General features: G+C 37.4%; 1 protein-coding gene across 1 annotated transcript in view; it reads left to right on the plus strand.

Moving 5' to 3' along the window:
* The window catches only part of ADAM23 (ADAM metallopeptidase domain 23), a 161658-nt gene that overhangs the window by 24467 nt on the left and 121567 nt on the right, over positions 1–15624 (plus strand). The window contains exon 3 of the mRNA XM_036254350.1: positions 14844–14920. Within this exon, the coding sequence (XP_036110243.1) occupies positions 14844–14920 (77 nt within the window). The remainder of the gene's footprint in view (positions 1–14843; positions 14921–15624) is intronic.

Here is a 15624-nt window from a genome sequence, read left to right on the forward strand (position 1 = left end):
ATATTAACATTACTCATGGAAGAACAGCTTATTAGCTTCCAAACTGAGACCACATTTAGTTATTCCCCCTCATTTCTTGCTGTTTAAATTACAGTTATTCTCTTTTGAATCACCAAACGACATTTCAAAAGATAATAAGCTGCCACGTTGGGAGGGGGAAAAAAGCAACATTAAGCATATTTTATTTATTTACTTTTAAAATTTTTATTTTATTAAAAATTATTTTTCTTTATTGATTTTAGAGAGAAAGGAAGGGAGAGGGAGAGAGAGATGGAAACATCGATGAGAGAGAACATCGATTGGCCACCTCCTGCATGCCCCCCATTGAGGTTCAGGCCCACAACCTGGGCATGTGCCCTGACTGGGAATTGAACTGGTGACCTCTTGGTGCATGGGTCAACGCTCAACCACTGAGCCACACGAGCCAGGTGTCATTAAGCATACTTAAAAAAAACAAACAAATAAATTTCTGGCCTGTGTAGATAGTTGAAGAATTTCTTTATTATTTTTTGAAGAATACATGTGAGCTAATTTAACAGATTTAAGCTTATAGTTTAATTTGGGAAAATTTCAATGGGTATGCATTTTTAAGAATTTGCTTTTTATCAGGTGGGTAACATTTAACTTTTGAAAGAACCCAACTCCCCTTTTCTGTGGGTATCAGTTGCTTCCTGCTGTTTTGTTTCATGGGCTTTGGTGACAGCAGAAAGTGAGCTTTGAAATTAAGGTTACATTTTTTGTAAAGGCAACACATCTAGAGGAATCTATGTAAAACAATACATCTCCAGAACATAGAGGTCAAAAGTTCTCAACCAGGGGCAGTTTTGCCCTCCCTAGGAGACATTTGCCAATGTCTAGAGATATTTTTGGTTGTCATACTGGGGATTGGATGCTGTTGGCATCTACATGGTCGAGGCCAGGGATGCTGCCCAACATACCACGTGACCACCTCTCCCCCGCCCCATCTAAGATGAATGCAGTCTAAAATGTCAATAGTGCTGAGGTTGAGAAAGCCTGTTCCAGAACGTAAACCTATAGGTTAGGAAAATGGGAACTATTATCATTCTGTCTCTTGACATATATGATATTTCTTACATAAATTTGTTTGAGCACTGAGTCAGCAGACTTTGTCTTTTGCTGGCCTCACTTAGGGACTACAGTATTTTTGCAGATTCTATATTTTTAATTTTGTGAGACACTGGCTAATTTAATTTAACTGGAATGGAAGGCAGAGAGAAGAGTTTGCTTGAGGTCTTAATTTAAATGGCTTTTTCTTATGGGGATGCTAAGATAAAACAATGTTAAATTTATTATGGTTTTATATTTTTGGAAAAAATTTCATATTCTGTAAGCAGTTTTTATTTTGGACTGTTGATCAAGTGTTACTAACATCATGCCCTCTCTAGTCATGACTGATTAAACACGCCCTGATATAGTTATTTGCTTACTTCAGGTTAAAAAAAACAAGTCATTCAAAATAAGTAATTGAAATTGCTTTGTTTATTTATTACTCTTAGGCACTATTGAAGTAACATTGTGATTTTAAAAGGATATTGAAGAGCTGGGGACAGGGTGGGGAGGGTGGGGGATGGGGTATCAGTGGGGAAAAAGGAGAAACATCTGTAATAAAATAAATTAATTAATTAAAAAAAAAGAAAAGAAAAGAATATTGAAGAGAAGTCTCCTTTTTGTCATTTGCTAATTTAAGTAGGAGCCCAAGGAACAGCTGTAGGAATGAAGAGATTTGTACAATTCTCTCAAATCTTTTCATTCATAGATTTTGCAATATAAACTTGAATTACTAAATTGGCTAGAGATTTTGAGAAACCTACAATATTTATTTATTTATTTATTTTATTAATTAGTTAATTTGTTTTTGTTACAGATGTTTCTCCTTTTCCCCCCACTGATTCCCCCCCTCCCCACCCTGTCCCCAGCTTTGTTGTCCATGTTCACTGTTCATGCATACATGCATATAAGTTCTGTGGTTTATCTCTTCCCCATCCCCTCTTCTGGGGATTGTCAGTCTGTACCCCACTTCCACATCTCTGGGACTACCCCATTCCTCAGACTGTTATGTTTATTATATTCCACAAATAAGAGAGATCATATGATACTTGTCTTTCTCTGTTTGACTTGTTTTGCTTAGGATAATACTTTCCAGGTCCCTCCATGTCATCTCAAAGGATAAGAGATCTTTCTTTCTTACACCTGCATAGTACTCCATTGTGTATATGTACCACAGCTTTTTTATCCATTCGTCTACTGATGGACACTTGGGCTGTTTCCAGATCTTAGCTATTGTAAATAGTGCTGCTACAAACATGGGGGTAGATGCATTCTTTCTGATTGGTGGAGAAGCCTACAATATTTAATAGGATGTGGGATATTACCTTAGTTTCTGTGCCTTAAGATCAGCCCCCTAAGATGCTAGATCATTAGAAAATAAAAATCAGTAAGTGTATGCTTTAAAAAATTCCTAAAATGAGGTAATGACAATGTATGCCTGAAAGCAGTGACAAGTCTGAAATATTAAAAGCAGTTAAGAAAGTATGACTTCCAGAATATGGAAATTGACTTTTGGGAAATCAAAGACAGCATTGTGTTGTTTCTTAGGAATACTTTATATATATATGTATATTCCTGTACATAACCCATGTGGTTTGTTAGAGAGCTAACATCTTCATTTGCTGAGCATCCCTTTGGATTTAAACACATTTACGAGACATATGAGAATGATGATTTTGGACTTGAATTCTTTAGGGGGAGTTTGTAGTGCATAATATACCTCTTGGGTTCCAAAGTGACACTGTTTTAATTGAAAATGTTATTTTAAAACCCAGTGAGTGGGTTATTTTGTGCTGACTTTACAGTTTTTCCTACCCAATTATCTTAGTTTTCTCTTTTAAAGTATAACTATTTCAGACAGTATGTTGTCTGAATTTGAATTATATATCCTCTTTAGTTCTTTAACTAGCATTTTTTTGTATCTTCAGTATTCATTTGTTTATTCACTCATTCATTCATATGCTTAATCATTCATTTACTTGTTCATTTCTTAATTCACTTAATCACTCAGTAAATGTTAATTATAATATATATCTCTTTTTCCTTATATATAAATGCCTATCCCACATCTCCACTTGGATATATAATGTGCATATCAAACTTAACGGATTGCAAACAGAAGTCCTGAATTCCCATCACCACCTCCTCATCCTCCAGTGTTCCTCATCTCATTGGTTGCATCTTCTTGTTATTCAGGTCCAAAATTCTGAAGTGCTCCTTGCCTCCTGTATTTTATTCATAGCCCATATCTGATCTGTAAGCAACTCTTGTTGACTGTTTTCATTATCTGCCCAGAATCTGACCACTTCTCATCAACTCCACTGTTATTACCCAAGTCCTACCCACCTGGATTATTGCAACAGCATTTTAATTGGATGCTCTGCTTTCTCTCTTGACCGCCCCCCCCACTCCCCATCTTTATTCTCTTGTCAACACAACAGCCTGGGTGCACTTTGAAAAATGGAAGGAAGATTATATCACTTCTCAGCTCAAAATTCTCAGCAACTTTTTATTTCATTAAATGTAAAAAAGATTAAAATTACATTGGCCTACAAGATCTTACACAATTGACCCCTCATTACTTTTGTAACTTCATTGCCTGGGATGCTTCCTTGGACTCACTGCACTTGATCCAAACTGGCCTTATTGCTTTTCTCTAGCTTACAAGTATGCTTCTGCCTCAGGCTTTTAGCAACTAGCTATTCCTTTCTGTGTGGTTTATTCCTTCACCTCCCAATCTTTGCTCAAATGTCTTCTTTTCAGAGTCCTTCTCTGTTCACCCCATTTAATATTGTCATTTCCCCATACGATAGGCTCTCTGACTACCTTTGCCTCTTACGTACTCTATTCTTTTTCACCTATAGCATTTACCGCCATCTAATTTGCTTTCAATTTATTTGTTGTATTACTCCCTCTGCTGCTTAAAACATAGTAAACAGAACAATTATTTATTGAGTGGGGAAATGATTTCATATCTGATGTAGAAGCCAGTGAGGTGGTATATAATCTGAGGAAATAGATGTATTCCAAAGTACTGTATTTATTTTTATATGTCTTCAAGGTTCCATCCAATTCTGGGTTCTTATTTGGGAACAAAAATAGAGTTTTTAATGAATCTAAAACATTCTGTAGACATGGTGAGTCTATCATTTGCTTACCAAAATAGGAAGGATATTCTGTGTAACAGTCAGTTTTCTAAATAAAAATCATTTAAAATATTGTGTGACTGCAGGCTGAGTGGTTGGCATTTTGCAGAATTCTGTGGAAGCTGAATGTTAGAGAAAATGAGGTCACATCAATATTAACTGTTCCATATGTAGCTTTGAGTAAGTATGCGCAGCACACATGATACTTGTTTTGAGTAAAATTGTGATACACGACAATTGTGAACCTCTATGTCCAGGAACAGCCCTTAATAGTGTTCCTTAGGAAGTCTGTTGGCATCTGCATGTTTGTAAAATAGGAAAATTTATTTTTGTCTTGGCCCCCAGTTTGAAGGTTACTCTTTTCATCCAAAAGGGCAGAATGCAATCCATCCATGGTCAGAGCTAAGGTCAGAATTCAGAGCAAAGGACAGATCCAGACACAGTTGAGGGCCAAAAAACCCAGATTCTCTATTCCATAGTTGTAGAGCTGGGTCCCTGTAGACAAAAGGATGCTCTACCCCAGTAACACCCAACTTTGTGGCACACATCTTGCAAAGAGGAATTAAGGAAATCAAAGACCTCTTAGGAATACCATTGTTAAATAGCTGGGTATTTACGATGAACTGATAAGCAGAGCCTGAAAATTATCTTCAGATAAAAATAATAGCACTGGTGTAGAGATCCCAACACAACTTGGCTCTGGCAAGTGCAATGTAAGACCTACCACTCAGGATCCAGATGTCCAGAGAAGAGAGATCTGGCGTGGGCAGGTCCGCTCAGCCTCCCTTGGTTGTCCATTTCTTGCAGTTTCTTAGTGAGAGAGAACTGGAAATTAATATTTGAGTTTACTCGATAGCATTTATGGTTTGCTGGATATAATAAGGCTCAAGTGAATTGTGTAATTACTGTATGATAAATGTCATTTTGTATTTCAGACTCATTCATTCTTGACTAATCCTTATATGGTCACTATAAAGATCTAAGTTAAGGAGCCTCTTTTACTCAAGACAGGTATTTTTTAATACATTCTTTTAAACAGGTTTTTATTGATATTTAGAGAGAGAGAGTAGAAGGGAGAGGGAGAGAAACACTGATTGGCTGCCTCCTGCACGCCCCCAACAAGGGATCAAGCCCGAAACCTGGACATGTGCCCTTACCGGAAATTGAACCAGTGACCTCGTCTTGGTGCCCAGACGATGCCCAGCTAAATGAGCCACACCGGCCAGGGCTCTAGAGAGTTATTTGAGTTGAGTCCACGGGGCTGTTGTAGCCGGCATTCCAAGTACCAGAGCGGGCAGATCAGCACAGCCTCCTGGAGTGCTGTCTCACGGAGCCTTTCTCCTTTCAGGATCGCATAACATTATAGAAGTACATTTTAAAAAATTGTCTTGTGATGAGTCACAGACATTATGCACGGAGCTTGGTGTCTTTTGCGTTCCAAATCTTATACCCTATTTCCATTCTTTTATTTAAATTATTTAGTGGTTGTTCAATAATTCTGGCTAGAAAGAAAAAATAGGTTTTTGCTTTATGACAAAAGTGTCAGCAGGGAGAGAAGCACTCCTTGGAGTTATGCGGTTTGGTGATGTTGGACTTGATGAGGAAAAAGAACAAGTGAATCACACCTCAACCACTAGATTAATGCATCAAATTAAATGTTACTATTCAGGAAGGCAGCAGAAAGGAGCCGCTTCCATGGTAACTGTTGTCATAGCTGTATTTTTATTCGTCCTTCAGAAAATATATGATAGCCAAACAATAGAGCTGTAGTGATACTTGTACTGCTTTACCCATTTTCGAATAGCGAGAGCTCTGAAGGCTCAGGATTTCATCTCTCTTTTGAATTGGCATCGTTGGTTTCATATCCAGCAAACATTAATCACCAGGGATAAATTTATAGAAGATGGTTCATGTAAATGTCCAAAGATGCTTTGTCAGGAAAGTGTATTGTTACAGAGTTCTCCTGGGTTGCTAAGTGATCACTAAGGAAGATTTTAGTGTGACTCCTTAGGGGTGAAAGACCTGTTCCTTCCCAATAATATGAGATATAACTTCCCGTCTTTGGCTGGCTATGAGGAGCTTAAAAACTGAATTTTTTAGTACAGCTAACTCCTGATTTATTCATTGGACTATCTGTTTAGATTATCGATGCTATTATTCTTTTTGTGCCGTGTCTGTCTTTTGTCTGTATCAGACGTTGAGAGCACCTCAGGATGAGGGTACTGAAGAAGGAGGAGGAAGATGAAACTGATTTCTCTTTAAACTTGGTTTCTTTAGAAAAGACTTGTAAAAAAATGTGGTCGGAAGTTAAAATTTAACATGCTGTTTTTTTTTTCCCTGTATCATCAGATAGGATAATTGAATGTTGGCCAGATTTCTTCCAGAGTAGAAGTTCTATCTTTCTTGGCTAGGTTTGCACAGAGAACAAGGTCAAATGATGACCCGTTTCGTTGTAGGAGATGCTGATCTGCCTGTGTCTGTGACAAGAGCAGGCTCTGCTGATGTTTGGGTGTTGTGTCTGGAAGCTCTGTGGAGGCTAGGACTTCAGCTTCCCGGTTTAAGGCTAACGGATAGATTGATTAACAAAATACATTAGCATTATTTTGAGCTTGTAGGTGTTCACATGACTTACTGATCTCGTGAAATGCTTTGTTTTATACAAACTGCCATGTTTTAATTCTCACCACAATCCAAAATGTAGTTAATGCTCCAGAATTGAAGGCATCTGGTGTTTTACTTTAAAAGCATGGTTCTTAAGTCTCTATTTATTAGCTAATACTTAGAAACACTGAAATTTCATCCTATTCAATCAGTCCCAGAGCTATCTGAATTCTGTCCTTAAATGCCGAGGAAGACCTCTCCGGTAAGCCTTCCCTAACTCCCCAGCCCTCAGCATTCTCCCTCCTCAAATTTAAATGCACTTGTTACCCAGACTATACCCTTGTTAATTTTAAATTGAATAACTAATCATGCTTAAATTATATGTGGCATCTTTACAAATAATAGTTATTATTTTTATTAAGTTGAATTGTATTTCCTACTCTTTGTGGTTTCTCATCTCTTTTCTCTAATGAATGAGGTTATACACTTTTGGATATAAATACTAATTCTTCTATATCTTTACATTTACCACCGTATCTCATGCAAGGAAGGGGTTCCATGCCAATTTGTTACTGGGCTAACCAATAATCCTGTTTATTGGAGCACGCTAGAAGGAAATGTGATGATGATATTCTCCCCTACAAGCTCTCTATTTAAATGCATCTTGGGAAGAATGTTCTGCAAATTACCTTAATTTGCAAAATTGCCTTTATCTAACATTTGCAGCTGTTCCACTTCTCAGGAAAATGATTCATATTATTTTAAAGACATGATGACTTGAACAAGGTCAAAGCATAATACCTGATGGTAATTAGCAATAAAAAATATAAAATTTGCAAATTTTGCAGAAGATAAATGCACACTGGATTTTTTTGGAAGGTGATCAGCTATATTGGAAAATAACTTTTAAGGTGGAGCTGACTGATAACCTTTCCAAAATGTTAATGTAGTTTTTCTTTCTTTTCTTAATTTAGCCCCCACACCCCTCCCCAAATTATTGAGCTGTTTCTACGTGACCAACCTTTTTCATTATTATATAATTTAATTCTCAGACACATCCTGTTGATAAGTTATTTTTATTTATATTTCAATGACCAGGAAACATTGAAGTTTAAGGATTTCTGGTGTGAACTTGGTATTTTTCTCACTGAACTGAAGCAAACACACCTCATCTTTTTTCCTTTGATGCGTGACCTTGGACAAAAACGTCACTTAACCTCTCTGTGCCTTGAAAAAAAAATTTTTTTTAAATAAAAGAGTAGCCCTGGCTGGTTTGGCTCAGTGGTTGGAGCGTTGGCCTGCAGACCAGAGAGTCCCGGGTTCAGTTCCTGCTGGGGGCACGTACCAAAAATAAATAAATAAATAAATAAATAAAATAAAAGAGTAATAAAAATATTTATCCCACTTAACTTCACAGGTTGCTGTATTATTCTGGATAATTGAAAAATATGAAAGGGTATTATTATTTTTATTCTATGAAACATTGAGCACATTGGTGATTACCAAAGTGCAAATTTAGAATAAAGAATTAGAACCACTATATTCCATATATAAGTGAGATCATGTGGTATTTGTCTTTTTCTACTTGGCTTATTTCACTTAGGATAATACTTTCCAGGTCCCTCCATGTTGTCTCAAAGGATAAGAGATCTTTCTTTCTTACACCTGCATAGTACTCCATTGTGTATATGTACCACTACTTTTTTATCCATTCGTCTACTGATGAACACTTGGGCTGTTTCCAGATCTTAGCTATGCATGTTTGCATAACCAATGGACATGGACAACAAAGCTGGGGACGGGGTAGGGGGAGGGGGGATTGAGGAGGGCGGTGCCAATGGGGTAAAAAAGGAGAAACATCTGTAACAAAAAAAAAAAAATTAAAAAAAAGGTATTAGAACCAGATTATTAAAATAAAAAAAGTCTTTTGATATTTTCTTTTTGATGAAAAACTCCTAAGAGCTATGTATGTATTTGAGTTTTTGCAGTATACAGAAAAGGGATCCACAAGCTGAACTTCTGTGTTTTCCCAGCTTAGTGGAATAGACCCAGGTTAGTCATTTCCAGAAAAGCCTATGTGAACTAAAGAAAGTGACGTATTTTCCTCACACTTATTTCAATTTAAACTTAACAGTTTATTTCTTATTGAGATTTAATTATTTGGGTCACTGGGTTCTGTGTCTCTTGTTTTCGCACGAAGACAAACCCGCACTGTGCAGCTGAGTGGTCGCAGGCTCCTGGCGGGCTGCTTTCTTCCAGCCCTTCTGCACAAAGCAGGCCCCTTCCAGGGTCTGACTCGCGGGTTCTCTCCCGCCCTTCTCAGTCTGAATTTCCAAAGACCTTCTCTGAAACACCATAAAATGTCCTGAATCTCAAAAGAAGGCAGTGTTTGAGATTCTGGGAACTTTTTCCAGTGTATTTGAAGGGAAAAGAGTAGAAACTCTTGAAGCGTCTAGTGAAAAATCATTAAGAGTAGGAAAAAGACACACGCACAAAGATCAAGGGAGGGAAAATGCTTCCTGAAAAGGTTAGAGTGTATATACACACAGACCCATACACACACAATCACAACACACATATTTGATATGTTAATGAACATAGACTAGGCAACATTATCAAAGCAATAAGGGAAATAAAAACAAGAAAAAATTGCCTACAATCTCACTAGTGGTCAACTATTTAGTGTTTTACCTTTTTTGTGACTCCTTCCAGTGGAGAAGGCAGTGTTATTAATCCTGGCTTCTGACATTGCCCTCTCTAGCACTTTCTTTTTTTTTTTTTTTTTATCCTCACCCGAGGACATTTTTCCATTTTTTGTTCAGGTAGAGTGGGAGGGAGAGAGGGGAACAGAGAGAGAGAAACATCGATGTGAAAGGAACACATCGAGTGGCTGCCACCCGCACGACCAACCAGGGCCGGGGACAAACTGCAACCGAAGTACATGCCCTTAGCGGGAACCGAACCCTGGTCTCTCCAGACCGCAGGCCGACGCTCTAACCGCTGAGCCAAACTGGCCAGGGCTCTAGCACTTTCTTTAGGAAGCAGAACCTGACCCATCCTGCCGGTGTCTGCTCAGGCCTGCTTGATGGCCCCCGGGGCTTCTGCTCCATTTGAAAGCATTTTCTTATTTCGCTGAGATGCCACTCTGGTTATGTCTCCTTTGTTACTTAATGAGTGTCTCCCTAAATAAATAGAATGTGTCTTAAGAGCAGGGAAACTCCTTCCATATTTTCCTCTTTCAAACCATGTCCATTATAGAGCGTCCTAATGTAAAATCTGTGCTCAGAGGATGGTGCGATTAATAGTGTACATACCTCGATTCAAGTTGCTCACTTTCTACTGAATGATGAAATTCAGTCTTGTCACATTTTCTGAAATCTGGGAAAGTGTAAACTTTTCATTTTCCATATTTAGTTTCAGTTTTATGCCTACTTCATAGAACTTACACATCCTTGCCAAGTAGTAAAGGAGACTGATTGAACACTCATTATGTGTGAAACATTTTTGCATGAAAACATACATACCCTGGAAATGCCTGCTTTTTATTTTTATAAGTAGTCATCCTTTTCTCCTGTTTTTATCTCCATATTAATGTTAACGATTCTAGACTATGTCTCAAGAAAACATAGCTGTCTGTTCAACGTATGTCATGCACCTTACACGAAACTGAGCATACATGATGGCTTCATGGTGTAACACTGCAGGACCAGCCTAAACCGAGGGACTTGACAGTCTTTTCAACTTCTTTACTGTACCATTAGGTGCCATCTACGCAAAGGAAACAGCAAACAAAAGCACATTGTTAAGATGTGTAAATTGTTCTTCGGTGAAGGAGGTTTGTGTATATAATTGAATTCAGTTGCTTTTGTTTATAGAGCTCCTGTAATTTCCCTGTGCCAGATTGTGAGTCAAAAGAAAAATATCGAAGTGCTTAGGCAACAGCTGTTCTCAGTCCTTCAGGGTGGTAATTCTGAGGCCAGGGCTGTGCTTATTCTTGTGGTGAAACAACTCTGACTATAAAACCCCGCATTCTCCACAGCACTGCTACAGTGACTGTCCTTGTAAGAACAAGAGTCAGTCATCAAGTCTCTTTAACTGATACCTTGAAGGGGAAAAGAACTTGTTATGAACTTATGTATGTTCATGAACTCATCTCCGAAGTATTCCTATGGACTGCCTTCGTATTACTGAACACATTTCTAACCTGTGTTGCATGGTTCCTTCCTTGTTAGAGAAAAGCAATACTCAAGGTAGGCTTTGTATTTCAGTGAGTGGTAGTGATGCTGAGGAGTTAGTCAACTCTGCACTATTTAATAAACCATCAGTTTTATTAAGTTATGGCTGTATGTTTCAAAATTTTCTGCTCATTTTGGCCATTCTTCTAATTTTTCTTTCATTTGGAAGAAGCAGGTTAATAAGAAGTAAAAACAAATAATATCCATAAATGTAATTTGTGAAACAATGATGAGGACTCCTTTTGCCTGATTTGAACACATATTTAAAATGGACAGTTATCAAAACTGTATAATATTTTGTTAAAGAGAAAAGGATCAATTGATCTGGAATAACCAAGATTCTAGAAATCAAAAGCTATTTTGATCATGTCTAAGACAGCAGACATCACAGAATGACAGGAGAAAGAACATCTATCAGGTGTTTATTTTGGAACCGAGAAGAATCTGCACTCTGTGTATACAAATGCAGAATGTATAGCAATGGAAAGAGCAACAGAGTGTAGGAAAAATAATATATGCCACTATATTGAAATTACTTAAAATAAATATAGATATATTAGATGCACATACTGATTCCATTTGATATATGTGCAAGGAAGGTGAATTCATGAAGAAATCTTAAATCACTTTATAGGAAATGTGCTCCCTGTTACTATTAACATAAATTAAAATGTAATATTCTTGCTGATCAGACTTTTCACCCCATGGAGAAACAGGAAGGTAGTTGATGACACTGTAATTGTTTTGGTTTTGGAGAGTGATCTGTCAATAGGTTTGATTCATAATGTTGTTTTTGATGATGATGATAGTAATGATGATGGCATGTGCCCTACACTGTGCTGAGCAAGTGGAGGGGACATTTAGAGGAAAGCTTGCTATCTTGGTCACATGTATGTACATGTGATCAGACACATGACTGAGCACGTCACACACAGCCCCACAGTCCAGCCCACCCTTTTAGAGTCATTGTTTGTCATTTCCTCCAAAAGCCATTTTCCTACAGGCCATAATATTTTTAAAAATTAAAAAAGGTTTTTTTTTCATATTTGTTTCTTACTCAATTTTTGTAAATGTTTTCCCCATGCCCTGAATGTCTTTTGCTGGCATGTGGATTTTTAATCATCTTTTGAAATTTTGTTCAAATCGCATCTTTCAGTGAAGCCTTGGTCCCCGTGACCCCTTAGACACAGCACCGCGGCTGGCAGCCTCACTGGCTTCCCGGGGGCACGAGGCTGTGTCCTGACCATCTTTATACACAAAGTGCAACTTACACACGTATGGAATGAGTGACTGAAACAAACTAAGGAAAGTCCCAATATTAATATTATTTGTGAGCTCTTTCATTAAATTCTGTTAGACTGAATCTTGTTACATTGACTCAGGATAAACTTACTTAGCAATGAACAAATTGTATAACTCCCAACAATTCTATAAAATGCGATAAGCAATTACTGTTGGGCTATTTAATTTTGCAACAAGGTTTTGTTGGGGTTTTTCTCATTGCTTATTTGCTGTAGAATGAGGTTTTTACTGGGTCACTGTCAAGTTTTTCTTAGTATTTATAAAGATGCTCAAGGAGATACATTTATCAGCACTTTTAGGTCAGGGTGCTATTAATGAACTCTTCTCTACTATTTAGTATTCTTAGGAGAAAATATGCCTAAGGACCTATCTTATTTTTAGGAAGTAATTGCTTTTTTAAGCTTTTGGGACCCAGAGCTGAAAAATTTCCCCTTGTACAAATTATTAATCAATATAAAAATCTTCATGCAAAAATTAATGCCTAAGACACAAAATCAATTTACATTAAAGACTGTATCTGAACATGTATTAGAAAGATAGAGGTTCTTCTGCAGATGATAGAGACCATACTTGACAAGACAGACATTTCTTTTGCATGTGGTTGTCTGGATGTGGGAAACCCAGGTCAAGTACGATGACCCTATTCTACATGTTGGGTGTGCTATCACCATGGTGCTAGGGATTCACGTGCCTTCTCATTGCTTTGTGTTTAAAATGTGGTGTTTGTTCATTTCCTTTTTTAAAACAAATATTTTTATTAATTTATTTTTGTTACAAATGTTTCTTCTTTTTCCCCCATTGACACCCTGTCCTCAGCATTGTTTATGTCCATTGGTTGTGCATACATACATATAAGTTCTGTGGTTTATTCCCCCACCCCCACCCCCTCTTCTGTGGTTTGTCAGTTTGTACTCTACTTCTATGTCTCTGGGTCTATTTTGTTCATCAGTTTGTTTTGTTCATTATATTCCACAAATGAGTGAGATTATGTGGTATTTGTCTTTCTCTGATTGGCTTGTTTTGCTTAGGATAATACTCTCCAGGTCCCTCCATGTCATCTCAAAGGATAAGAGATCTTTCTTTCTTACAGCTGCATAGTGTTCCATAATGTATATGTACCACAGCCTTTTTATCCACTTATCTGTTGATGGACACTTGGGCTGTTTCCAGATCTTAGCTATTTCTTATTTTATTTATTGACTGTTATGGAATGACTATTTCATCAGCAGTTGTGCTTGACAGGAAATCATGGTTTATACTATTTTATAGGTTTGGCATGACAGAAGTCTTGACAAAGTCTTGACAGAGGTCATATATTTCGGGGATGGTTCGTTAACCTACAACTATTTGTAAGACACTTGTGATGTGAGTTGTGGAGCTCACTGCTGCACAGGGCCAGATTGGAAGCACCTGCCATTGGAGGAGGGAACAAATGATGTTTTCTCGAAACCCTGAGGATGAAGAGTTCTATTTCATTTAAGCTGGTGAAGGAGAGCTTCCCTGAAGTACGAGTAGGGTTTCAGTGATTGGAAATGGAAGAGGAGGGCCAAGAGGAGCAGGGGGGTGTGGTGTTGGGGAGGAGGTGGGAGTGGAGGTATCTGCTTGCTGTGGGCAGGTAGCTCTTCCCCAGGAGATGATGTGTGACACCCGTGGTGTTTTAGGAATGAAATCTGGAGGAAGGATGTTGTGAGCAAGGGATGGGGAGGGAGGTGTGGATGTTGCATTTATCGTCCTCCCCTTCCCACACAGGGTGACGAAGGAGAGTTTTATCTTGGATAATACTTTGACAAAACTTTATTGATTTGTTAATTTACATTATCAAGGTGATTCTGTGAGCTATACTAATCTTTAACATGTAGTACATATGAGTCACGTTTAGAGATTATCTTTGTATTTTGAATTAAGGCACAACAATGACAGTGGTTGTAAATGTGTGACTTTCAAAGGGGGACATAAACTTTCAATCTTCACAGAGGGCCTGGTTCTAAGTGCTTCTGGAGCTAAAAGGTTGTGCAATCCCATTTTACTGTCACGTTTTGCTGATACATTATTTAGAGAATTCTAGTCCCTGATGAGGAGCAGAGCTGACATGACTTTTCACTTAGGTGTGCAGAAGGAATTGGTCAGCTTTGCGCACAGAGTAGGCTGAAATCAAGCTTTAATTAGTCAGACTTGTGCATAATTCATCACGGTCACTTTATAAGTCCAGCTGAATATACTCTTGATTTTTATCAGGATGTGTTCATTTTAATGGACTCATTGTCTTTCTGTTAGTTTCTTGCTGCATAGATATTCAGGTTTTCCAAGTACAGCCATGACAGTGCACCCAGTCTCCTTTTAAAGAAAAGTGAATTGTTACACAAGGATTCATAAAGAAGTGAATCAATCTGTAAAAAAAGTTCTGATTAAATATCATTCTTGATATTGATAAAATCAGTTTTAAAGACAGGAAAGTAAGCTAAGGACTTGTTCTGTCTTTTTGGATCCATAGGCTGTCCATCTGGCCCAGGCAAGCTTCCAGATTCAAGCCTTTGGCTCCAGGTTTATTCTTGACCTCACACTGAACAAGTAAGTATTTAGTCATAATCCTGTTCAGCAAATGCAATAAAATTTACTTCCTGATAATGGTTTAGTCAAAATAATGTCTGTTGTTGAAGCTGATAATGTCATACAGCACTTCAAGAAAAACATAAAAGTCTGAAGTTAATGATTTTTTTCTTTTCTTGGAAGAAAAGGCATTTAACATTTAACTTGTTAAGTATCTCAAATACAGTACTTAGGTATTATGATTTAAAATGAAATGCATATTTGAAGTAGTGCTAGTTAATTAAATGTTAACTATAATCATTACTATATGTAGGAGGCATGATCAATTAAAGACTCAAGTATAATTTGACTTCAGTCTAAAATTTCTTCCATTTTACCTTGCATTATACAGTTCTCATATTGAATTGAAATTCTGAATAAACAAAGAAAATGATTTGTAAATAGTTTGAGAAGGTTCTTTGCTTTGTAATTTGCCCTAATACGGGACTTATAGAAGTTTTGATCCTGATAAAAATTTACCTGATTTTTCTCTGAGCATTTTAAGTTTATGTTGATATTTAAATACTGTTTTCTAAGTTGGAACCCATTGTACAGATATCTTTGTACAAAGATATGGCAAGAGCTGTTGACAAAAGCAGGTTTTTCAGCTCCAATTGACCTAGCAGTGAGCTTTCTTTGGTGAAAGGGATTTCCTGTATGGTTTTCTTTAGTTTAAGAAGCTCCCA

This window comes from Molossus molossus, unplaced genomic scaffold (genome assembly GCF_014108415.1).
Source record: "Molossus molossus isolate mMolMol1 unplaced genomic scaffold, mMolMol1.p scaffold_m16_p_11, whole genome shotgun sequence".
Lineage (NCBI taxonomy): Eukaryota > Metazoa > Chordata > Mammalia > Chiroptera > Molossidae > Molossus > Molossus molossus.